Source organism: Zalophus californianus, chromosome 10 (genome assembly GCF_009762305.2).
Source record: "Zalophus californianus isolate mZalCal1 chromosome 10, mZalCal1.pri.v2, whole genome shotgun sequence".
Classification (NCBI taxonomy): domain Eukaryota; kingdom Metazoa; phylum Chordata; class Mammalia; order Carnivora; family Otariidae; genus Zalophus; species Zalophus californianus.
The window spans coordinates 98,740,573-98,765,571 of NC_045604.1; the positions used below are offsets into that span (position 1 = coordinate 98,740,573).

A 24,999-nucleotide genomic window follows, 5' to 3' on the forward strand; every position below is an offset into this window, starting at 1 on the left:
TTTTGGTGTGTAGTTACACTGAGAATAAGTAAGCAGCCCCCTTTTTTTTCCCTCAAAGTATTTGTAAGCAGATAGTAACATTTAAAGAAAGCATAGATCATTGATGTTTTGGGTTAGAAGCAATGATAGACTTCCTCAGTATGGAAATATCAGAGCTCATGTGGTGTGCAACTTTCATTTTTTAACCAGAGGTAAAAACTAAGGCTTTGTAGTTCTTTATTCTTTAGCTCATACAGAATGTTTACAGGACATCTATCCTATTTTGGCATTGTACATATAGCATGTATACTGTGTAATACTGTATTTTAGAAAACCAGTCAGCTCATTTAATCAGCTCATCAGAACAGATTTATTCCTTTTTCTTTTGTTCAGAACTAAATGTGCTTTTGTTCTGTAATAATTTAGTTGACTTTTATTTTTTTAAAGATTATTTATTTATTTATTTGACAGAGACACAGCGAGAGAGGGAACACAAGCAGGGGGAGCGGGAGAGGGAGAAGCAGGCCTCCTGCCGAGCAGGGAACCGGACGCGGGGCTCGATCCCAGCACCCTGGGATCATGACCTGAGCCAAAGGCAGATGGTTAACGACTGAGCCACCCGGGCGCCCCAATTTAGTTGACTTTTAAATCAATACACTAAAAGTATAACGGTAATTAGTGCAGCTACCGTCATGCCTGTTTTCAAGGCATCACTAATTGATATCAGAGAACTGGATAGGGCCTAGGTTGCTTCCATTTGAAGAGCCATCTTGCAGCCTGTGTTGCATTTCTACACAGCCCTAAATGTTCTGTGGCTGAGTGGCCAAGTCTTATGCATGTGTGGTTAGCATCTAGCACAACCTGGCATGTACCTGATAATGAACAGACATTTGTTAAACTGAAATGTCCCTGGAGAAGCCTTTCTGCCTTTGTCTGCAAGTTAAATATCCTTTCAAATAAATGAAACAGTTTTTATACCAGAATGAACCAATATTAACTGACTAGCTTCAAATCACTTAATCACTTAAGTTTCTTGGGAGAATTTGATTGAGTACAGCTTGGGATAGTTGCTGTGAGGTAATGAAGTGTGTCATAGTGAAAGGTGCCCTCTCTACTCAGTTCACCAAAACTCAAAACCTTAACTTAGGCTTAGACTTAAGACTCCAAAACCTTAACTTAATGTTATTCTCACCAAGTAGACTTTCTAAGTCATCTTATTCTAATGACCTATACAATACGAAAACTCATTCTTATATGTATGAACCCACCCTGGTGACACTGCCATTAACTGGTAATTTTTTTTATTTTTTTTTAAGACTTTATTTATTTGAGAGAGAGACAGAGGGAGCACAAACGGGAGGGGCAGAGAGAGAGGGAGAAGCAAACTCCCTGCTGAGTGGGGAGCCCAACTCAGCTCAGGGCTCAATCCCAGGACCCTGAGATCATGACCTGAGCCGAAATCAAGAATCGGCTGCTTAACCGAGTGAGCCACCCAGGCGCCCCAACTGGTAATTCTTTCTATTGCGTCCCACAGTAGTAGTCTTCCCAAAATTTCTGAGGTCCAGGACAATGAGCCACTCTTGCCCATATCTTTATCTACTACATTTCTGTTTTCTCCAATCCTCCTCTATGCCAATGGTGAGCAGCCTTTTCCACATATGGATCAAGTCTAGAAAACTAAATATTTACAGAATTGCATTAAAAAGGTTGGGGTTTTTTTCAGCCATTTTATCTTTGTCATGAAACACCTTATCTGTACTCAGACTTTTTTGTTTTTTTAATTTCCTCATCTTGGGTTGAAATTTCATTCAGCCCCTACATAATTCATACACACTGCAGTAATGCAATGTAATGCTTTGCTGTTCAACAAATACTTTTGTTTACTAAGACTCTTCTGAAGCTGGTTTATTTTGCCATTTTTTCTTTTCGATTAATCTTATTAGCTGTTTAATATTAAAATATGTATTTCTTATAGTTCCTTTTTATATTCTTTAGAATAAGAGATATTTTTATTGCAAACAAGATAGGCAGCTACATCATTAACACAAAATCCATTTATATTAATGTTGTTATCAGACGCTTTTCTCTTCTTAGAACTCATCATAGCAAGAATTTAAATTTTACTGAGAAAATGGCTGATGGGAGGTAGCATATGCAGAAGAATCTAAGAGGAATTTACAAGGTTTAGTTTTTTAAACTTCTTATCATTACAAAAATAACTAGAATTTAAGAATCTCACTGTAAGAACCAAGCTTTAAATAGCCCTAAGAGTGGCCATGGATTCCAGGATGTATCTGGTCAACAAAGAAATGAAGGATGTATAGGTTTCTTTTGTCATTTGGACAAAACTTATGTGCCCAGGGTAATTTTAAAATTATAGAGACCCAACTAGATGTTAGCCTTTTCCATCATAAGTAGAAAACCCTATTTTTTAACTTGAGATCCCAGCCAAAAAAGGAAGAATTTTTTCCCAAGTTTATTTATATGAAAACGTTTTCAGGGGCACCTGGGTGGCTCAGTTGTTAAGTGTCTGCCTTCGGCTTAGGTCATGATCCCACGCTCCTGGGATCGAGCCCCTCAGGCATCGGGCTCCCTGCTCAGCAGGAGGCCTGCTTCTCCCTCTCCCACTCCCCCTGCTTGTGTTCCCTCTCCGCTGTCTCTCTCTGTCAAATAAGTAAATAAAATCTTAAAAAAAAAAAAAGTTTTCAAAACACACACAAAACAGATTGCAGTTAAATCAAAAAAATACTTTTGCTGCTCAAATTGTTTAAATCCTGCCCTTGTTAATTACTAATAAATCCTTCGGAAACACTGCCTTATTCTGAAAGCGTAGCCTGTATTACCCTCTACTTCCTGAAAACACATACCCTTTAATTTATTGGACATTAAAGCTTTTTAATAAGTGAATTTTGTGGGTTTCTCAGTGCAGTTTTTCAAAAGATTTATTTTAGAGCTAGAGAGCAAGAGAGTGAGGGAAGGGGCAGAAGAAGAGGGAAAGAGAAACTCAAGCACACTTCATGCTGACTGCAGAGCCCGACAGAGGGCTCACCAATCCTGAGATCATGATCTGAGCCAAAACCAGGAGTCAGATGCTTAACCAACTGCACCACCCAGGCACCCCTCTCAATACAATTTTTTAAAAAAGATTCCTTTATTAGCCGTCATTCAAATATGCTTTTTCCCTTCCTAAAGAAGCATTCAAACACAATGGAAGACCTCTTGCTACTTTCATTGTTCTATTCCCAGCCATTCATTCTATAAAATTCTGATATTATTACATATATAAATTTAAAAATTTTCCCATACTAATTCTCTTTGAATTTTTAAAATTTAACTTTCTAAACCTGAGAAAGGAGAAGAAAATCATAGTTTAAAATGTGGCTATATCTTCATTTACCTTCTCTTCTTCAGAATAAATTCTAGAAAGATAGATGGCCTCCTGTACCTTAAAATGACTTCACTATTCTAAACTATGTGTATATGCAAGGCGTAGTTTGCCCTGCTATGTAATTACTGTTAAGAGAGCAGAAGTATGTATCCAAGACAAAGAAACTTTAATTAACAAAATAGGCTTTAATCGTGGTTAAGAAAATTGGGGAACAGGCATAGGGGAGTAACCCAGGACACAATTGTAAATTAGAAGCACAGAGGATGAGAAGTGAGGTGACAAGCAATGGGAAAGCATCTGAGCTGGTACGATCTGTATATCATAAGAACTAAAGGTAAATAAAAGGTTGAGTTGTAACTATGTCGAAAGTGATGAATGAATAAAATAAGAACATACATAGAAGAATACAGTGATATGTGAGAGAAAATTTAAAACACGAAGTTGATCCCTCAGTGGGTGAGGCCGGCAAGACAGGCTCCCAGCTTTGGCATCGCCCCTCAGGCCCTCTCCTGTTGTGCACAGCTACAAAACAAAAGAACAGTGGCCAGAATGGAAGAGAGGACATGAGCCAAAATGGAACAGAAGAGAGATACTTCCTCTACAGAGAAGATACTCCTGGAAGAGAAGGTCAAGTTAGAAGAACAACTACAAGAGCCGATGGAAAAATAAAAGCGAGGTTTCGCAGAGACCAAGAACTTGTTGCAGAGGAGGCAAAATTATATGGTATTTAGGAATTCTGCAAGGACTTGCTAGAGGTTGTAGGCATTTTGGAGAAAGCAACACAATGTGTGTTCCAGAAGAAAAAATTAAAGATGATAACTCTATCAAATCTATGGAAGAACCTCGTAGAAGAGCCTCGTAATGACTGAAGTCCACATTCAGAAGGTGTTCAAAAAGCCAAGTTTGACCCTACAGGTGTGAGGCCTTGTTCTGCATTCTTGTTGAAGGGAAAGAGCTGGGCACAGCAGTGCTAGTTAACAAGGTGAGGTAGAAGCTTATGGGCACACACCAAGACCTACCTTGGTGGGTGTGGTGAAGGAAGCTTAGCTGCCTCTAACTAGCCGCTATAACTCTTGAAAGGCATCTTATCTATGAGTACTTTTTACCTTTTCCCAAACCTTGTTGGAAAACCCAAGTGGCTAAACACGCAATTGCATTAATGAACTCTAATTGAGGAGTCTGTTCATTGATTACACAATTGTGTAATTGTTTCACATACTGAGAGCAGAGGCCAGTGGGACACTACTAGAGCTCTAGAGTATCAGGAGTAAGCTATATCAGCTCAAACTCTGTTGACATCAAGGTATCTTAAATGAATACACTGGGAGTTCTCTGTGGTTACTTGGCCGTGCCTGGCTGCACTGTGGTTCTTCTGCATCTCACTGTAGCATGTGAGTTACCAGAGTACTTAGTTACCCACTGCATTACATTTTTCTTGCTAAAAAAAAATTTAATGATGACCTTTGTAAAGAACATATGTGAGCTCATTTGTAATTAGTAACTAGCCAGCTGCTAAAAATGATCAACTATTGGCTTTTCCCTAGAGATGTGAAAGGAACACATGTACCTTAATTCTCACCACCTTTATTTTGCCAGTAATTGAATTTGACAAAAATCAATTACTTTTGCCCTGTTTTGTTCATCTAAAATGTAGAAATGTTTAAATCTGTATTCAGCTAGCTACTAATGACCTCAGGATATATTCCCTGGTAAGATGAACTATCTCAAAAGAACCACATGCTTGGTCTATTTGAGATGTTAATGTTTAATTTTAAAATTTTGTTTAAGAGGATTAAAGCCCTAATGTGTTTCTTTTCCTAAAAAATTTTTTTTTGAAGGCAACAGGAACCAGCAATTCAAACAATATGGACATCAAAGCTAACACCTAAATAAATCAAAGTTACTACAGTACAAAAGAAACGTAACCCAGAAAACAAATCATGGAATTCTAAATTCTAAAGATGAGAGTTTCAAATGAACAACATAGAAAACACAATTAGGGAATAGGCAAAGTTTTCAAAACAGATTGGGGGGAAAAAATTTCAACCAGACAATTAAGAAAGTATACAGAATACCTCTCAGTATTCAAAGGAATTCACCTGCTTGTCAAACTTTTAAACTACAAAGGAAAAATTTTTAGGAAAAAAAATAAGATGACTTTACATGCAGACATTATAGAAAAGATGATCCCAGGCAATAAAAAAATACTTAAGGAAAGGGGTTCATTTATGTGGCTAGGCTGTGATTTTTCTTAGAAAACCAAAAAAACATTTTGGAATTTTGTACAACCTAAAAATTTACTAGCACAAACCTGCCCAGAGTTTAGCTTCTTTGACAAGAACTGTGAAGGATCTGAGATTTTCCCTACTTGCAAGTTAACAAGTTAGCCTGCCATCATTTTGTGGATGCTGGCAGAAGGCATGAGTCTCCTGGGTCAGAAAAGAAGGCCAGCTTATTACTCACAGCAGTAGCCATATCCAGAATATATCAGCATTTGCACCAGTTCCCTGAGTATCAGTTCCCATGGGGCATGCAAAGACCAGATAACGCCTGTGGGTGCAATGAGCAACGTTAGATAAGAGGATCTTTTATAATGGGCAGTAAGCTTGACTGACCTTCGCCTCACATGGAACCATTATTATACTGGACAGTAGACAATTTGCCCTTTTACTTGAGGGTGGCACTATCTCTGTCTTCTGAACAGCTATCCTTGAAAAGATAGTGTAGAACAAAGGCAGTCCGTGGCTCTCCTCACAAGATATGTAGAAGTAGAAGAGATCTATGTAGAATTGTGTCCCAATGTTCTTACAGTATTATAAAGGGAGGGGCGATGATAGATGGTCACATTTATTTCTTCTTTCATTCAACTCACTGAGCGCTAGCCCTATGCCTGGCCCTGTTGTGGGCACTGAAGATACGGTGGTCAGCAGTGCCCTTGTGCACCTCACATTTTAGTGGAGAAAATAGATAATAAACAGGTTTGTAATATAGCATAGTGGTAAGTGCTACAAAGAATCTAAAACAGGAGAAGAGGACAGAGTGGCAGGGGAGTTATTTTAAATTGCAAAATAAACACCGTAATGAAGTGTAAGTCTGTGCAATATATAGAGAAATATAAAAAGATATTTTCTGAATAGTAACAGAATTGCAGTGATTGTGTGGAGCAAGGGGAGGAATAGGTGATTCATTGCCACTAGGAAAACAGATCACAGTTTTTAGTTAGAAGTGAGTACTAGTAATAATCAGAAGAATTAGTGTAGTTTGTTCTAAGTGTTGAGCTTTGGTAAATGAAAGGTAGCCATGTCTAAGGTACCTAAATAGATGAAAAGAATAGATAATCTATTGTGGAAGGTACATAAACGGAAAGAATAACAAGTAAAATTATAGCATCATAAAGGAAGATAAAAATACTACTGTTAAAATGCTAAGTGAATCCCCCATATCATAAAAATGCTCCCAGGAGACTTAAAATTGTTTAGTCCATGGATATATTTGTCTGGTGATCTAATTTAGTGCAGGGATGAAGCTTAGAGAATTTACAATACAAACTTTATTGAGTGATTCATAGATGGGGGCTAGATAGGAAACAAAAGCTTGAAATCTCGCCGGGGAGTAGTACAGAAAGGATGTCGTGTATTGGACAGACTGAGCATGCTCAGATAGAGTCCCATCCTGCCTTCACATAGAGGCAGCAGCAGGAGTGGCTGGGTAGGATTAGCACTTCTTTCGCAGACAGCAGTGGGTCCCCTGGAGTTGACACCACAGAGCTTGAAAGAGACATCCCTTCTCGTGAGCACTGCTGGGAAGATCACTACTAACTCACGTGGTTGTTGGTATGAAAGAAGAATACTTGTTGCTGCTACCCGTACCTATTTAGAGAAGATTGTTGAAGACAGATGGAATAAGTAAAAGATTTACCATATGCCCCCTGGCGCTCTGTCCTTCTGGTAGACTGTTACAATTACTTACTCGCATTCAGTCTGCCCATTGAAGTTGAATGGTCTCTGAGCATTTTGTTAGTTTTCTTGTACTTGTCTGGTACAGTGGCTGGCAATTCTAATCATGCAGCAAGTGCTTTTAGAGTGGATAGAAATATAATTTTCATGAAATTGAGGAAAAATGATCTCATCAGGAAAATCCAAGTGTACTAATAGGGGTGTAAAATTAGCAACATGACAAGATAAATTCACGAAATTCAGTTACAATATGACATGCCTGTGATAAAGAGCTAAAGAGCCTAGCACAGTATTAAAAAGTAATTTTCAAAGATAATAGCAATGAATGGCATTAAATATTAGTAACACTTTAATAAGGAAAATTAGTTCATTCAAAGAATTAAAAGACTGAGGATTGTATCTTGGATCTAGCTAAGAAAAATTTAAATTACAATGTTACATTTATTCTAAAAAAATATATATATATACTGTATAATCTTTTTGTGAGGTGGGGCGGGGAGCAGGAATTTGGTAGGAGAGATTTCTAGATCTGGCCAACTTCAAAATATATCCTAAAATGAAAGACATCACAACTAGGTGAGATTTTAATTAAAAAAATAAAATATAGGACAGTGAAATAAACCAGGGATTCCAGAAATAAATTCAGTTTCTCGGGAGCCAGGTATGTGACAACTGGGGAAACGAGACGGGGACAGTGTTGCTTTTTACCACCTGCTTCTGAAAAAAACAGGGAAGTTTGTATATAGATTACTTCCGGTCTGTATTCTATACTGTGCACCTTACACTCCCGCCAAATAAAGAGTTAAACATGAAAAAACTTAGAAGTAAATTAGTAAAGTAGATTAGAATATTTATTTCAACTGTAGAGATATTTATTTCTGTGGAGAAATTTAGAACAGTTTTTAAAATGCAATTGAACTGTTTTAAGAATTATTCTTAAGAACCAGCTAAAAGGTTTAGTGGTATTCTTTTTAAAAGCTGCATAATGAAAAATAAAAGATAAAATGGAAAGCAGCACTGGGAAATTGTGGTGAATATAAATAAAAGCTTAACATTTCAAAATGTATAAAATTTACTTAGTACCGAGTTCTTACTAGACAAGAGATCATTTTCAATTCAGCCAAATGGCTCTTATATAAATAGTGAAGGAAGCACCAAGAGTAGCTGTCAGGGTTGTCAAAGAGCTCTGTAAGCCCTGTGAGACCCACAAAGTTACTTTTGACTAAGGGAATGAAGGACAACTTCTTAGAAGAGGTAAGGTGTGAACAGAGCCTTCTTTGGACAGCTGTTGGAAGACTGGACAGCAATAAAAGTAATGCAGACAGAGAATAACTTTATAGTGTTAGAGAGGTGGGGCAACTAAAAGCATACCCTCAGAACAAATGGTAACCTGGCAGGGTAAGCAGGAAGGAGGGTGGAGGGTGGTGCTAAGTGCAGGCTTCAAGCATCCATCTGATGGACAGCCATTGGAGGTGTGGCGCTCAGAGGATAATCTGATTTTGTGCCCAGATCTGAATCTGAGATGACCAGTTGGACTGTGGTGTGTAGGATAGATTGAAAAGTGAGATCAAAGTTGGGGAGAGCAGCTATACTCGACGTGAGAGGTGACGAGGGCCCAAACCAGGGGAGAATGGCTGGGAGAGACATTGTAAAAGGCAGAAGGGCACGGTCTGGACCCCAAGGCATACTTTGGGATTTAAGCCGGAGGGGCAGGGTCTGCATGCTCTCCCCAGGGCCTTATGGGCCTTTGCTCTATGCTCTCATTGGCCTGTGTGGAGGCAGTCTGAAAAACAGTCCTGTGGAATTTGTCCCGGGCCATATTCATGCTCTTCTGCAATGACTTCTTTATGAGAACCCTTGGGAGAAATTTCTGGGTTTGGTGTTAGAATTTCATCTGAAGAGTTAGTTTACTTTTACATTTTGGACACCCAGTTATGTGATTATTTTTTGTCCTAGTGATGATTGCTAGAAAGTTTAAAGACAAAGGTATGGGCTGACTCCACTAATTTCTGTATCTTCAAGGACTGCATTTTTCTGTTGTTCCTAGCTCCATTTTGTGTTTCTCTCCATGTTTTGTTTTTCATCTGGTTAATTGTGCTGAACTGTGTTTATATTTTATGTAGACTTTATTCTTTAGAAGAAAATAGGAGATAAATATACATATTTTACCTAAATAATCAGTAAACCCAAAGGAAAATTATAAAGCCCAGTGTTGTAGGGGCCATGGAGAAATAAACACACATATATGGCTGATGGCTGGACATTGGAGTTTCTGAGGATTGTATCTAGCAGTAGATACTTAGAGCTATAAAGTTGTTCATATTTATTAAACTGTTAATGTCACTCTTGAAAATGTATCACAAAGAAATAACCCGAGAGAAATAGTCCACACAATTATTTATAGCTGCAGTACATAACAGTGACAAAAAGAGAAGGAACCCAAATGCACAGTGGTAGACTGGTTAAGTGAATCATTTAATATAATGGAATGTGAGAAAGCCACCAGAAATGACTAAGTAGATCAGATAAATAGAAATGTACATAAACATGTAAATTGTCAAAATATGCATTATACCCACGTAAGAATATATATATATGTGTGTGTATATATATATGTGTACACACACACACACACACACACACACACACACACATATACACAGAAAGAAGTAAGAGGTCATGGGAGTCGTAAATAACTTTATTTTATTTTTTTTTAAAGATTTTATTTACTTATTTGAGAGAGAGAATGAGAGAGAGAGAGCACGAGAGGAGGGAGGGTCAGAGGGAGAAGCAGACTCCCCGCTGAGCAGGGAGCCCGATGCGGGACTCGATCCCAGGACTCCAGGATCATGACCTGAGCCGAAGGCAGTCACTTAACCAACTGAGCCACCCAGGCGCCCGAGTTGTAAATAACTTTAAAGGATAGGTTTTTCTCCTCTGCAGAGTTAATACAATTGGTAGGTACTTTTTGAGATGAGCACCAGTCAAGGAGTGGGTTTTGGAAACTTTGTAAAATTTAGAGCTTTATGCATGATCTTTCTTCAGCTACCAAGCAGCCTCTTTGTCCCTTTGTTTCAGGATTTAAGCATTGAGGAACAGTCAGAGTGTACTCAGGATTTTTACCAGAATGTGGCTGAAAGAATGCAGACTCGTGGAAAAGGTAATGCTTTGTTAGCCAGCCATAAAAGGATTGCTGGTAATTGTACAGAGTTGACTGCTGTGTCTGTTAGAACTTTCTCTGTTTCTCTCATGGCCTGGCTGGTTTGCCAGCTCTGTCCTATAAACAACTCTACTGACATTCTGATAGCTGGTCTTATCCTTAGAGGGCCTTTGAATACCACCGTGTGCATCACTCCAAGGTGATCACAGCAGTTGCGTAATTTATTGAACATTGTTTAATAATCCCATTGGGGTAGGGGCAGAATCCATTAAAACCCCTTAGGAGTCTTCTAAATGAAATGCCCATCTTGGAATCACCATTTTGGTGAGTCATTTTTCATGATTATGTATTCCTCAGATTGGGTCGGGGGGAATGAGAATCACTGACTTAGAGCTGTTTTTGTTTGTTTGTTTGTTTGTTTGACAGAGAGAGAGAGACACAGCGAGAGAGGAAACATAAGCAGGGGGAGTGGGGGAGGGAGAAGCAGGCTTCCTGCTAAGCAGGGAGCCTGATGCGGGGCTCGATCCCAGGACCCTGGGACCATGACCTGAGCCGAAGGCGGACACTTAACGACCGAGCCACCCAGGCACCCCTAGAGCTGTAGGTTTTTAGAGAATTTTCTTAAATTTGACTTCCATTGATGTTGTGTTTTAGGATATACTTAGCATAGATGTCTATCTGAGAAATAAGCCCCACCTGTGCATCTCTTAAGAGGTCTCCAAGGTTGTATAGTAAACCTCAGAAAAATGAAAGAGTGGTTGCCATCATTCTCAGTCTTGGGAGTTTCAGGTGCTTCTCTAATGTAGCAATGCGGAGTGACCCATGCTGCAGTGTTCCCACTTGGCAGGGCATACAGCTCTTAGGTCCTGCCCCAACAGTTTCAGTTAGAAGTGGTGATTCTGTGAAAGGCAGTCCCAAAAGTTGAGGTAAATTTTTAAAGGGTATTTTTTAATGTAACATCTTACACTTTTATTTCTGGTTATATTTAATGCATTACTAGTAAATTAGTTTTCTGCTACATAGGAAAAGCTATGAAGACATACTCTTAATTTAAACTGTCCATCCTTCTCTTGAGAGCTAGCTTTTATGTCCATTTGGATATTTCAGTGCCTTCGGAAAGAGTTGAGAAGATAATGGATCAGATCGAAAAGTACATCATGACTCGTCTCTATAAATATGTGTTCTGTCCAGAAACTACAGATGATGAGAAGAAAGATCTCGCTATTCAAAAGAGGATCAGGTAGTTGGTTGTTTTGCTTTGTCTTGTATTTACTACCTACCATCAGAACACGTTGTGGGTCAACAGGACACTTGCATTTCAAACCTTGACAGCAACTAACCTCAAAGGTACACACCATCCTTAGCATCTCAGCTTCTTCATGGTATCAGAAGGAAAAAAGGACTATGGTAAATTGATAGGAGGAAAGGGCTGAAATCACCTTCTTGCTTATGCATCTGACTCCAAGCAGCTTTAGATAAGCAGATCTGATGTTTGAGATTGTTTCAAATCTCCAAAATTTCCGAGGAACAGGAGGAAATTTCATTATTTTCTCATTTCATTATAATGTCTTATCAGGCAAGAAGCTGTGAATATCCATAGAAGGCAGTAGGGGTCATTATTCCTCCTCCCTACCGGGGGTGCTTATTATTAAGCTGTTCCTCTGATCACATCTTCCCACTTGCACTGGGTTGATAACACTTCCCAAAGCACTCCATCTTCCCTGGGCGGTAGAGGGAGCCCCAGGGCTCTGTATTCCAATGGCAGTGAAACCTTTAGGAAATAGGCCATCTAAATGTGGGAATGGGTCCAAGACTGGTCATGCTAAGGTGCTTCTGGAAGAGGGGGCCTAGGAATCCAAACAGGATTCCCCGACAGTGGGGCTGGTAATGGTAGATCTCTTCTTGATGGTGTCACACCAGAAGCGAGGAGTTGGTATTAGGAAGGTTGCAGGTGGAGCCAGAAGGAACTAGATGGGCTTTGGACTGATGTGCATGGTGAGAGTATTTGTCAGGCAAGAATCTCTGCTGTGAAGATAGGGTGTGACCAGGAAACTCAGGGATTCAGATTGGGTGACACATGCTTGTTGACCTCTTACACAGCCTCTGGTGTGCCTCAGAAGTTGAAGGCAGAGCCTAAATGGACATTATGGTGATGGACAATGAAGAGAGGGAGCAGCAGATTCTTCTCAAATCTTCAGTCTTTTCAGCCTTAGTATAATCTCATTTCAACCAGTAAAATTGTCTTCTGCTTTTCTTGTGATAAGAGAAGCCTCATTTTAGGATTTTGGTCACTTCATCTGGGTTCCTAATATGTTCAGGGGCAGTGTGCTGGTTCCGAGGATTGTCTCATTAGTCAGTGGTGCCCCATATTTCTCCTTTACTGAAGGAAATGACAAGACAAATGACTGTGGTCCATTCTTGGAATTTTTTTTTTACTGTCTCTCCCTCTTTGTAGAGCCCTGCACTGGGTTACACCTCAGATGCTTTGTGTCCCTGTTAATGAAGAAATTTCAGAAGTATCTGATATGGTGGTGAAAGCAATCACAGGTCAGTGAAATGGAGAGCTTTTTTATTTGGGTGTTTCTCCCTTGAAGTTAACGTAAATCCGTATGAGACAGCAAAGTATTTCTAAAATGCAGACTGCCAAAGACATACTGAAATGCGGTAAAAGCAATTTGTAAGTGTGCTAGTTTTATGAATTTGAAGCATTTTAGCAGGTGAACTACGTTTCCCCTTTACTTTCTGTGACCAAGGTCTCTTATTTCTTGGGCATTGAACTAAAGTAAGGTCAAATGCAGCTAGGGCAAATTTCTTTCCTTTTTTTTTTTTAAAGAGAGAGTTAGTGTGTGACTGGGGCAGGGGGAGGGGAAAGGAGGGGCAGAAAGAGGGAGAGAGAGAATCTCAAGCGGGCTCCATGCCCGGCGCAGAACCCAACATGGGGCTTGATATCATGACCTGAGCCAGAAGTCAAGAGGAGGACGCTTAACCAACCGAACCACCCAGGCGCCCTAGCTAGGGCAGATTTTTTTCTTTCTTTCTTTTTTTTTTTTTTTAAGATTTTATTTATTTATTTGACAGAGAGAGACACAGTGAGAGAGGGAACACAAGCAGGGGGGGAGGGAGAAGCAGGCTTCCCGCGGAGCAGGGAGCCCGATGCGGGACTCGATCCCAGGACCCTGGGAGCATGACCTGAGCCGAAGGCAGACGCTTGACGACTGAGCCACCCAGGCGCCCCTAGGGCAGATTTCTTAAAACTCGGTTGCATTTATATATTCAAAATAATTTTGGAGGAAGGAAGGGAATTGATGAGGCATGGTAATCCCCATGCTCTCTAATTGGTTGTTAATCAGAGATGTGGTTTGGATTATTTTTCTGGTTTAAGATGTAAATGAAGTGCCCTGAACTGATGTGGCTCCACCATCCTGGACAGGTCCAGGCACCTCATAAGGTTTCTGTTTCTTGTTCATAGGAATAGCTCAGCAGAAGTATACGACAAAAGTTAAAAACAAAGAAAAAAACAGAACGAAAACAAATTCCTTCTAATGGAGAGGATACCCAGCCTTGGGTATCCTTAATTAAGAAGAGTTGGAAAGACTTGCCTATTTAGAGTTGTTAATGAAATTCTGCTGGGAAGGAAAGTTGGTCGGCTGCTGTTAGCGGTGGCCGGGGGCAAGCCATTAAGTAGGCTCCTTTGGTTATAAGAACTAGAGACTCAAGTTACAGGAAGAAATGGGGGTTTGCTTATCAAGGTAAGAAAGGAAGCAGGACTCTCACAGAAACTTAGCTTCATGGCCCCTCTAGGGACTGGATCATCTGCTCTTAACATGATTCTTCCACTCTCTCGGGTTCTGCTTCTCTTTGTATATCTTTGCTTTTTAACTCCTGCTATTAAATGAATGATTTTCTGTAATTCCGCTTGCAGAGTCTGGCCTAGCTAAATACTGTTATCTTTGTTGTTCAAAGCTTTTCTGCAAGGCAGTGTTGTAGGTTTCATGAATTGACTCCTTTGGGTCAAGGCCCACTCCCACTCCCACCTTTTGCTCAGGGAACATCGTAAGAGATTGAAGGTGAGAAGCCTGGATATGGGCCTTGTACTTGTGTTTTTTTCCGAAGACTCTTGCCAAGTTCAAGACCAACTGGTTTGTTTAAAGTACTTCATAGAAATTTATGTCTGGTACTCTTTTCTGAAGTGCCATAGGATAGACCTTGTAAAACCAGAAACTGCCAGAGCCAGACCATTGTTTGCTTAAAAATAGAACTAAGAGGACTTCAGTATATCAATAGTTTGTTAATAGAATTTGAGAGTTGAAACTTTTCTCAAGTCATCTGAGTTGGGAGTTTGAAGAGATGTTTTGAGAGTAGAAATTTGGCCACAGAATTATAAAAGCCTTCTTTACTTTTTCTCATCTTAGCCCCCATATCTTGCCAATCCGAGTGCAGATACATTCTGTGAGGGCCAAAGGTCATGTGATCACTTTCTCCCTTTGTTAGCCTAAATACAGGAGCAACCAGAGAGGACAGGGTATAACAGTGGTCTTAAAAATGGAGAAGTCAGTTAAATTTCTCAAAATCATCCCATGTGCTACTAATCAGCACTGTCAGTTTTGTTGATAAATACACTGAATGAGGCATTTTCCATTTCAGTTGACATCTCTCATCTAGTAGGTGGAGGCTAGGGATGCTGTTAAACACCCTGCAGGACAGGACAGTTCCCTACAAAAAAGATGATCCAATCTAAAATATTGTTTAGTGCCAAGGTTGAGAAATCATGACTTAGAGGGCTAGCTTACTTTGTTTTCAAAACTTCATTAAAGATAAAACCAGACTTCTGCCAAGATGGAGTAGCCACACTCAGCCCATCTTTCCTACTGATGACACGTAAAAGCCCCAGACGGCAGACACACAGCAGTTAGCTGAGGACTGTGAGAAGTAAGCGACAGCAGGAGGCAGACTAGGGCGGGAAGACATTACTGGAAGAATTAATACAGCGGGGAGTTTCCTGTTCAGTTATTTTCTCCGGGATCTCCTCATTTAGGCTTTCAGGCAGTGCAGCTCATGGAACTAACTACACATGGTGGGGGGTTCAAAAGCGTTCCCCCCAAAAAACTTCTTTCAGGCTTAAAGGATGCTAGGAAGTTAAGGGTCTCTGCAGGACAGAGTGTGGGAGAAATCTCCACCACCACCCTTTATTCTTTTTTTCCTTCCCTTCTCTTCCTTTTTACACTCTTGGCCCTCCCTCCTGGCATTGGCAGCTACACATGCTTCCAGATAAAAAGTGATTCATTTTTTATTCCCTTTAATACTTAAAGGATAAACTTTTTTTTTTTTTTAAGATTCTTATTTATTTATTTAACAGAGATAGAGAGCACAAGTAGGCAGAGCGGCAGACAGAGGGAGAGGGAGAAGCAGGCTCTCTGCCGAGCAGGGAGCCCAATGTGGGACTCAATCCCAGGACTCTGGGATCGTGACCTGAGCCAAAGGCAGTCGCTTAACCGACTGAGCCACCCAGGCGCCCCTTAAAGGATAAACATTAATGAGAGAGTGGCTGAAAGTTTATTTATTTATTTTTTTAAAAAGATTTTATTTATTTGAGAGAGAAAGAATGAGAGATAGAGAGCACGAGAGGGAAGAGGGTCAGAGGGAGAAGCAGACTCCCCGCTGAGCAGGGAGCCCGATGCGGGACTCGATCCCAGGACTCCAGGATCATGACCTGAGCTGAAGGCAGTCGCTTAACCAACTGAGCCACCTAGGCGCCTGAGTGGCTAAAAGTTTAAAATAAAGAATAAAAACCAGTAAAAGTCTTACCCCCAAATCTCTTTTGTAATTTGTTCTACTCAAATAGAAAATGAAAATAGACTGAGACATATTAACAATAATTACGACCCATAATTAAAAGATTAAAGGAACTAAACTATAAAATAAGCAAAAGCACACAGTAGACATGTGAGTTCAGAAAATGAAAGCATTAGTAAGTTAAAATACAGCCTCCGCACTGTCCCGTGTCTCTGTCCCCCACACACTACTCTTCCAGGGCTGGTGGTCCTGTGAGGGTTCTCCTGGGAGCCAACCTCAGGGATGGGAGCTGGGAGCAGAAAGAACTCCGATGTTTACCACCATCCTGCCTAAATTGGAAACTTTTACTCCCGCTATTGGCCAGAAATTGCTGTCAAATTAACCTGCCTCAGCTGTTTCTTTCATGTTGCTCCAGATTGCAAGCAGAAATGTCCATCCGAGGGCACTCTCCCTCCTTCCTCTTGTATTGTTCTAGTGCTTCTGACAGCTATTCCTCACCACCTCCTAGTCTTTGTGACACAGGGCGTGCATTTATAAGAGCCTGCCACTTAGTGGTAGTTAGGGACAGTAAAGTAGTCTTTCTCTGAGGGAAATGAATGGTATTTATGACATTAAAATTTATATCCTTGCTTTATCCCCTGTGCTGACCAGTAGGTTATAAATGTCACAAAGGTTCTGTAGATGTTTATAGTTGGTGGGGATTTATATGCCATGGGGACTGGCCACTGTAGACCTACAGTGTGATAGATTTCAGCAGCTGTATTTTGATATCCAGTACAATGATGCTTTGTATGATAGCCACCTTTCTAAAAAGCAGTATGCTTTCTAAACTGAGTTTTACAGTGTATTAGAGGAACAGAAGCAGGAGAAAGACTCTTCTCCAAGGAGCTTATAAGCAGTTTAACATCGTGATTAAAAGCATGGGTTTTAAGAGTCAGATAGACTTGGTTTCAAATCGTCCATTTGCCACTTGCTATCTATATAATTTTGGGCAAATGATCAAGCTTCTCTGAACTTCAGCTCCCTTCCTAATAGTTGTACCCATTGTACAATCTGAGAATGAAAAAGAAATAGGCTTGTGGAGCATAGAAATAATGCACATGGTGTCTGGCTCGTGGTCATGCTTCCCGAAAGGATGAGCTAGTGCTTATGTTTTTTTGTGGTCAGAGTTGTTCATACATAAATTACCCGATGGAGAAGGGGTTAGCGAGGGTACCTCTTAACTTGATAGATTAAAAAATGATAATTCTAATGCTTCTTTTATGTAATTATTTCTCATTGGAAGCAGTGTCTTTTCTGCTTTATAGATATCATTGAAATGGATTCAAAGCGTGTACCTCGAGATAAGTTGGCCTGCATCACCAAGTGCAGCAAGCACATTTTCAATGCCATTAAGATCACCAAGAATGAGCCGGCCTCAGCTGATGACTTTTTGCCAACTCTCATCTACATTGTCTTGAAGGGCAACCCCCCACGCCTTCAGTCCAACATCCAGTATATCACCCGCTTCTGCAACCCGAGCCGATTGATGGCTGGGGAGGACGGCTACTATTTCACCAATCTGGTGAGTGTTTGATGTCTTGCAGCTAACGGAGAAGAACCATGAAGGGACTTACCGTGGGGATGTGACAGATCCCTCCCGGGCCTGTGACGGTTTAGTGCCTCAGCATAGCTGAGGATGTTTGCTTGGTGTCCCATAGCATACGCGACCACACCATGCAGACACCCCACCGCTTGGTACTTGCCCAGAGATTGTGGTCCTCTTACGGAAAACCTGATAGCCACATGGAGGAGTCTCTGCTGCTCTTGGCCATCACTCCCCCAGATCCTGGGTAAAAGGGCCAGTCACTTAGTTGGGTTAACCATGAATGAATCAGATCGTGGATTTTGATTTATTAAAAGACTTAGGAATTATTTTTTGTTTCATTTCTATAAGTGATCTCTTAGAACTGAATACTGAGATTTTAAAAGGGTTGGTTTAGGGGATGTGAAATGATTTTCAAGTATTGTTAACAGTGCTAATTGATTCTTGGTGAGACAGTATTAAAGTATGTATGTCTAAGTAATAAGGTTGAATACTTTTACTGACCACTGAACTTTTGTTTGTTTGCTTTAGACTAGATTTACTAATGAATTTGAGCATCAGAATACCTTATATGCTTTCTCTCCTGTGTTGGAAGTTGTACAGGGTAATAGGGAGAGAAAGCAAGGTTACATAAGGTAGTGTTTCTAGTAAATTGTCCAAAAAGACGGTACTTGAATCTTCAAGGCTTCCAGAAATTTGTTGTGATTTATTTTTACATCCTAAATATGTATTCACCTCTGTACCTAATTTTGTATTGTGTTTTCCTTTAAGTGGGTTCCCAAAAGTCTGTAAGCTTCCGGTCCCTCAAAACCTGGACCTGCCCCTGTCACTCATCACCCTCAGCCATTGGGTTCAGCTGTTCGACTTCGGAGTGCTCTTTTTTCCAGGTTTTCATTTATATTCCAGTTAGTTAACATACAGTGTAATATTAGTTTCAGGAGTAGAATTTAGTGAGTCATCACTTACATACAACACCCAGTGCTCATCACAAGCGCCCTCCTTACTGCCCATCACCGTTTAACCCATCCCAGGAATGCTCTTTTTCAAAATGACGCTTGCGCCATTATTTGCTGTATTTTTCATCCTTCCAGACACATGGTTGTTTAAATTATACTCCCCAAAAAAGTTTAAGTGGCTGAACTACTCATTTCTTAACATAAGTGAAACATGCTCTTGACTGCTAGAGAAGAGCCTTTTGGATTTAGTTCTTAGTCTAGGGAAATCAGACAATCTGAAAATCCCTGAGAAGTATGGAGATGGAGACATGGCTGGTAGTAGAAGTGAGCAGGACCCGGAGGTTGTAGCCCTTGTGGTCAGCAATGGAGGCTGCTGGGTCGCCTCTTCCTGCAGTTTCCCAGAGCCATGACCTACAGCCTTTACTATGTTTGCACCTTATTTCTCCATCTTCTTCCCATCTGATTCAGAGTCTAGCTTCTCCTCCTACTGCTTCAGTGAAACTGCTCTGGCAAAAGTGAAAAATCTGCCAGTTGTTCGATCCCATGAAAACTCTGTCTTCATCTCACTTGTTTAACACTCTTGATAGCTCCTTTGTTTTAGAACTTCCTATGTCTTTTGAATTCCACAATTCCTTTGTAGGCTTTGTGTCCTCTACTTCCTCTTGAATTGTGTTACTCCCTAGGGTTCTGTCCTCTGCATTCCTCTCCCTCGGCTGTCTCCTCTGGTCACAGCTCCACTGTCACCTGCACGGTGAGGATGCACAGGCTCACGTCACCTGTTTTGCCCTCAACACTGAGCTCCACTCCCAGCTATTCATTATGCCTCAAATTTAATTTTTCAAAACTAAAACTCCTTCCCGGAACCTCAGGTGGTTTTCTCTTTTCTACCATAGACTGTTTCCACGGCGGCAATAGCGTATGTCCATGCCAGCAGTGCTGGGATCATAGATTCCTCCTCTCTCCAGGTCGCAGGGACTGCACACTTCCACAGATGCAGTGCAAGCCTGTGACATGGAGGGGTCAGATGGGCCCGTTCTCATCACATGAGTCACTTGCAGTAGGTTTGCTGAATACTCCTTAAAGAGATTTCACATTTTTATGAGCAATAATGGAGGATCCTGGGAATGAGCTTCTCAGCAGAAGTTCCGAGAGCTGCCTGTTTTCCTCTGTTTATATTGCATGTCTTGTGAAAATGGCTTTTTTAAAAAATGTGAGGGCCTGGCTCTGTCAGTGAAGCATGCAACTCTTGATCTTGGGGATATGGGTTCGAGCTCCATGTTGGCTATGGAGATTACTCAAAAAACAAAAATAAAAATGAATAAATAATAAAAATGTGAAAATTAATTTTCCTTATAGAAAAATTAAATCAGTATAAGAAAGTATAGCTAACAGATGTCTGTTCAACTGAGCATTTGCCCAAGGATTTCTATACTAGTAATTGCTCCCATTTATTCATTGCTTCCTGCTGACCTGTGAGCGAAGCACATTACATGTGCTGGATTGTTTAATTCTCACTACAAATCTGGGTGGTATTTCCCGTTTTACAGATGCCGGAACCTCAGAGAGCATGGGTAAATTTCCTAGGCTCACAGACCCTTAGGCTATCACGTGACAGAGGTGACAACTCAGGTTGCCTGATTTCAAAGCTTATATTCTTTTAACCATTTGATGTTAAAAGACCAATGGTCCTTTGAGGACCAGAGGTCTGTGTGCCACAGCAGTCCCTGAAGATGCACCTAGTAGCTGCCGTGCCCTGGGTGAACGCTGTGGGACTGGCTAGACCTCAAGAGGGAATGGCCTTATGGGGCATGTTCCCGAGGCACGCGGCCCTGGCGCTCCTGGCCACGGTAGTGATTTCCTCTGTCTTGAACGCGACCGGGAGGCAGAGTGCCCTGGAGTTTGAGGAATCGTTCGGTTTTTGTCCACGGGAAGCTCTGTAGTAGCCGGTGTGGAACAGACTGAAGGTACCTGCTGTAGCGTTCACTCTGTATGAGACTCTGTGAACAACCCAAGGAGAGGACTGAATTTCTCACAGACTCAGTGGGGATTGGCAATGTGACTTTTTTTTTTTTTTTTTTTAAGGAAGAAATGTATTGTATGGGAGTATAAAGGAAACATGATTGGCTAGGAGTTGGTAATTTTTGAAGCTGAAGTCCATGGTGGGTCATTCAACTGTTGTGTCTACTTTTGATTCTATTTTAAATTCACCATAATAAAAGGATTTAAAAATATATATTTGAATATTTGAAGCTTTCCTCATGTGACTATAGTAAATAACATTCTGGGTTTTTTTGTTTTGTTTTGTTTTGTTTTGTAGTGCTGTGCTGTGGCTTTCATTGAGAAATTAGATGCTCAGTCTTTGAATTTAAGTCAGGAAGATTTTGATCGATACATGTCCGGCCAGACTTCTCCCAGGAAGCAGGAATCTGAGAATTGGTCTCCTGATGCTTGCTTAGGGGTTAAACAAATGTATAAGAACTTGGATCTTCTGTCTCAGTTGAATGAACGGCAAGAAAGGATCATGAGTGAAGCCAAGAAACTTGAAAAAGACCTAATAGAGTGGACGGATGGAATTGCAAAAGAGGTTCAAGACATTGTTGAGAAATACCCGCTTGAAATTAAACCCCCAAATCAATCTTTAGCAGCTATTGACTCTGAAAATGTTGAAAATGATAAACTTCCTCCACCTTTGCAACCTCAAGTTTATGCAGGATGATAAAAATTTACATGGGTAGTATTTATTTGAGCCTAAATTGTAGCTAGCCCTTACTACAGTCCATGATTGGGATCTAGACTATAACTTAATTGCTTATAAATGTCAGAGCATTTTTCAAGGTACAGTTTGTGGGGATTGTTTTGTTTCGTTTTTCCTGGCAGGGGAAGCTTAGTAAATAATAAAATACTATTTATTTGAGTTACTGAAATAGATTCATTTAAGGTTTATGTGAAAGTTTTGTCTAAATCTATTTTTTCTCCATGATTTTCCTGTGTGCTTCCTCTTTGGCATTCACTGTGGTTTGGATTTGGGTAATACTTGCCTTTAAAGGATAAAACAGATGAATGCTACAAAATGTATGTTTAAGGGGATTCAGTGGTACCACTATTCTACAGTTTGAAATATTTTATAATTGTAAAGATAGAAGATATATTGATAAGTAAATATGTAAAATTGTAAATATGTAAAAACAAAAAAAAGGAATGGTGTCTGCTATGCATGGCATTTCATGTGTTAATTTGTTTAGTTTAAAATGAAGTATATTGAATGTTTGCCTTTAACTCCATTTTATTTGGTTTGCCCCCACTTAAATGAATCTAGAAGTGTTTGGACATAGTCCCCTTAAAATCTCGACTCCATTTTTAACAATTTGTTAGCCCTGACTTGGGTTCTGTACAGTCAGAGACTGTGACACCATTGAGCTTCAGAATAATTTTTAGGTCACATGAAGTTGCTGTTTAGGATAGTCATTTGAAGACTTGGAACCATGCTTCTTGCACCTTTTTCCTCCACTCATTCAGGAAATATTTATAGAGTTCTTTGTAAAGGAGCTGGTCCTGGGTCTGGATCAGAAGATAGGAGTGAACAGGACTCCACTGGGGAGAGACCATGGGGGATCTCTCCGAGCTCGAATGTGCACAGGTGCCTTTCTGCCTCTGGAGAGAACTTTTGACTTGATGGACAACCCGGACACGTGTCCTGTAAACCTCTCCCAGGGCTTCTCAGCCTCCGTACTACTGACATTGCAGCCTGAAGGTTTTTCGTTATGGAGGCTTCCCTGTGCATTGTAGGATGTTTAGCAGTATTCCTGGCTTCTATACTCACTAGACACTAGTGGCATCCCCCAGAGTTGTGAAAAATTATCTCCAGACATTGCCAAATATTTCCAGGTTGGGGGGGACGGCAAAATCGCCCCCAGTTAAGAACCCCTGATCTATTTCGTAAGTGAGGAAGGTAACCAAGTTACCTTGTGGTTAATGTGATGTAACCAAAGAATATTGCATTAAATGCACCGTACAGTTAACTGATAGTCATTGAGGCTTTACAGTCACTGGCACTGTGGAACCTTTCCTAATCCTAATGGAACCCTTTGTAACCTAAATATGTCATGTATGCTCCTCCTTCCAGTCAGTGATTTCTACAGGTTACCAGTGGACCTGAGAAATTGTGCGTAATTACAGGGCACCATTCTGAAACAAGGTCATGTCACAAGCAGTTAAGAAGGTTTCTTTGCTTTCCCAATATCTTCCTAATAGTGTACCACCAATTTGTAGTGCAATAATTTTGGAATAAAACTAGGGTGAGTATAAAACTTTTTATCCTTAAATTTACACGTACAAGCCATCAGGTTGACACACCTGTTGTCATAAAGCACTGAAGACGTGATGAAGCAGTGACCTGTGTCCCCGATCACCAAGCTCACGTGGAGTGCAGTGAGTTACTGTCAAATACCAGTGAGAATCTGCACTTAGAAACCTGGCCCCAAGTGACTTCTGTAGAGGGCGGTCCCCTTTTTCCTTTGTTCTTTTCTATGTACTCTCTAGGTGCTAATCCAGGTATACACACTCTTAATTCTCCTGGGAATATACAGTTCTTTTAGTCGTTGTACACTATATTTGTTAAATAAAATGTGCATATCAGCCTCCCACAAAAGCTGTCTTCTTTTGATTTCTTACATATCGTTAGAGTAAGTTGTTGAATTGATTTGTTCATCTCATATTAATTGAATTCTTTAGATATGAACTCTTGCCTTAGGTAGAGGCTTGTATTTCTCTTAGGTCAGCTTCAATACTATGGCCACAGTTTCTGTCTTCTCAACAAGAATGTATTGCTATTTTATGTACTATAAATGTAACTGGAATAAACCTTTGGAACAGAAGTCCGTATTAATAAGGTGTCATCATCCATCCCTCTTCCAAATAGATTGATTTTTAGCTCCTTAGGAAAATTACATTAGTAACATTCTTATGTTACAAAGTTTTCCTGTTTAGGGCACAACCATCATTACCATTACTATTCCAAAAAGGAAATATTAGAGACATTCCAGTTAAAATTAAGAACAAGAGAAGGATGTTTGCTGTTACTACTATTCGCATTGTCCTGAAAGTTTTACCCCAGGTACTCAGCCTTCAAACAGAAATAAAAGGGGCTTAATCTTTTTTAATTTATTTTGTATTTTTTGAAAAGATTTTATTTGAGAGAGAGAGCATGAGCAGGGGGAGTGGTGGAGGGAGATGGAGGAGCAGACTCCCTGCAGCAGGGAGCCCGAGGTGGGGCTCGATCCCAGAACCCCGAGATCTTGATCTGAGCCGAAGGAAGACGCTTGAGAGACAGCCACCCAGGCAAAGGGGGCTTAATCTAATCTATGTAGAAATGTTCTAGCCTCGGGGCGCCTGGGTGGCTCAGTCGTTAAGTGTCTGCCTTCGGCTCAGGTCATGGTCCCATGGTCCTGGGATCGAGCCACACATCGGGCTCCCTGCTCAGCGGGAAGCCTGCTTCTCCCTCTCCCACTCCCCCTGCTTGTGTTCCCTCTCTCGCTGTGTCTCTCTCTGTAAAATAAATAAAATATTAAAAAAATGTTCTAGCGTCATGATAGGGGACATGAACTCGAGCTAGGAGGCTTGGTGTTGGTTTAGAGTTTTGGCTGCCATTTAGGTACTACCTCTTTGGCCTTGGGCAAGTCTCTCATTTTTCACATCCCTAATCTGAATTGGGATAATCATCGGGCCTGCTTCAAGGGCTTGTGAGGATTAAATGACTTGCAACAGTACCTAGCAATGCTAAGTGCTCAAGTGATAGCCGTTATTTATAGTTGATTGTTCTATGTAGAAAACCCAAGAGAACTGATATTGAAACATTAAATTTCACTAAGATGGTAAGATAGAAAATGCTAGGAATAGCCATCAAAAATAACTGTACAAAATGACTTACGGATTTCATTAGCCAGTTAGCAGATGTAATGGGAAAAGTTTTATTCAATATAGAAACCTATAAATCAAGTAGCAAGAGCTTTTAGGATTTATATGGAAAAAAATATAAAATTGAGAAACAAAAAATAGACATACACAGGGCCTATGCTCAGAAGTTCCCCACACTTGGGCTTTAATGTTCTGCTCAGAAGTTCCCCACACTTGGGCTTTAATGTTCTATCTCTTCATTCTTGGAATTTTTTTTTTTTTTAGAATTT

At 40.4% G+C, this 24,999-nt stretch overlaps 1 protein-coding gene and 1 pseudogene across 4 annotated transcripts in view; both read left to right on the top strand.

The window, feature by feature from the left end:
• Nucleotides 1–23,465, top strand: part of RABGEF1 (RAB guanine nucleotide exchange factor 1) — a 59,200-nt gene extending 35,735 nt beyond the window's left edge. For all 4 annotated transcript variants that reach the window (XM_027610341.1, XM_027610340.1, XM_027610342.1 and 1 more), the window contains exons 5-9: nt 10,402–10,483; nt 11,591–11,723; nt 12,939–13,030; nt 17,584–17,840; nt 21,135–23,465. In XM_027610341.1, coding sequence (XP_027466142.1) covers nt 10,402–10,483; nt 11,591–11,723; nt 12,939–13,030; nt 17,584–17,840; nt 21,135–21,533 — 963 coding nt within the window. In that variant the 3' untranslated portion in view covers nt 21,534–23,465. The remainder of the gene's footprint in view (nt 1–10,401; nt 10,484–11,590; nt 11,724–12,938; nt 13,031–17,583; nt 17,841–21,134) is intronic.
• LOC113931977 lies at nt 3,653–4,414 on the top strand (annotated as a pseudogene).
• Nucleotides 23,466–24,999: the final 1,534 nt, after the last annotated feature.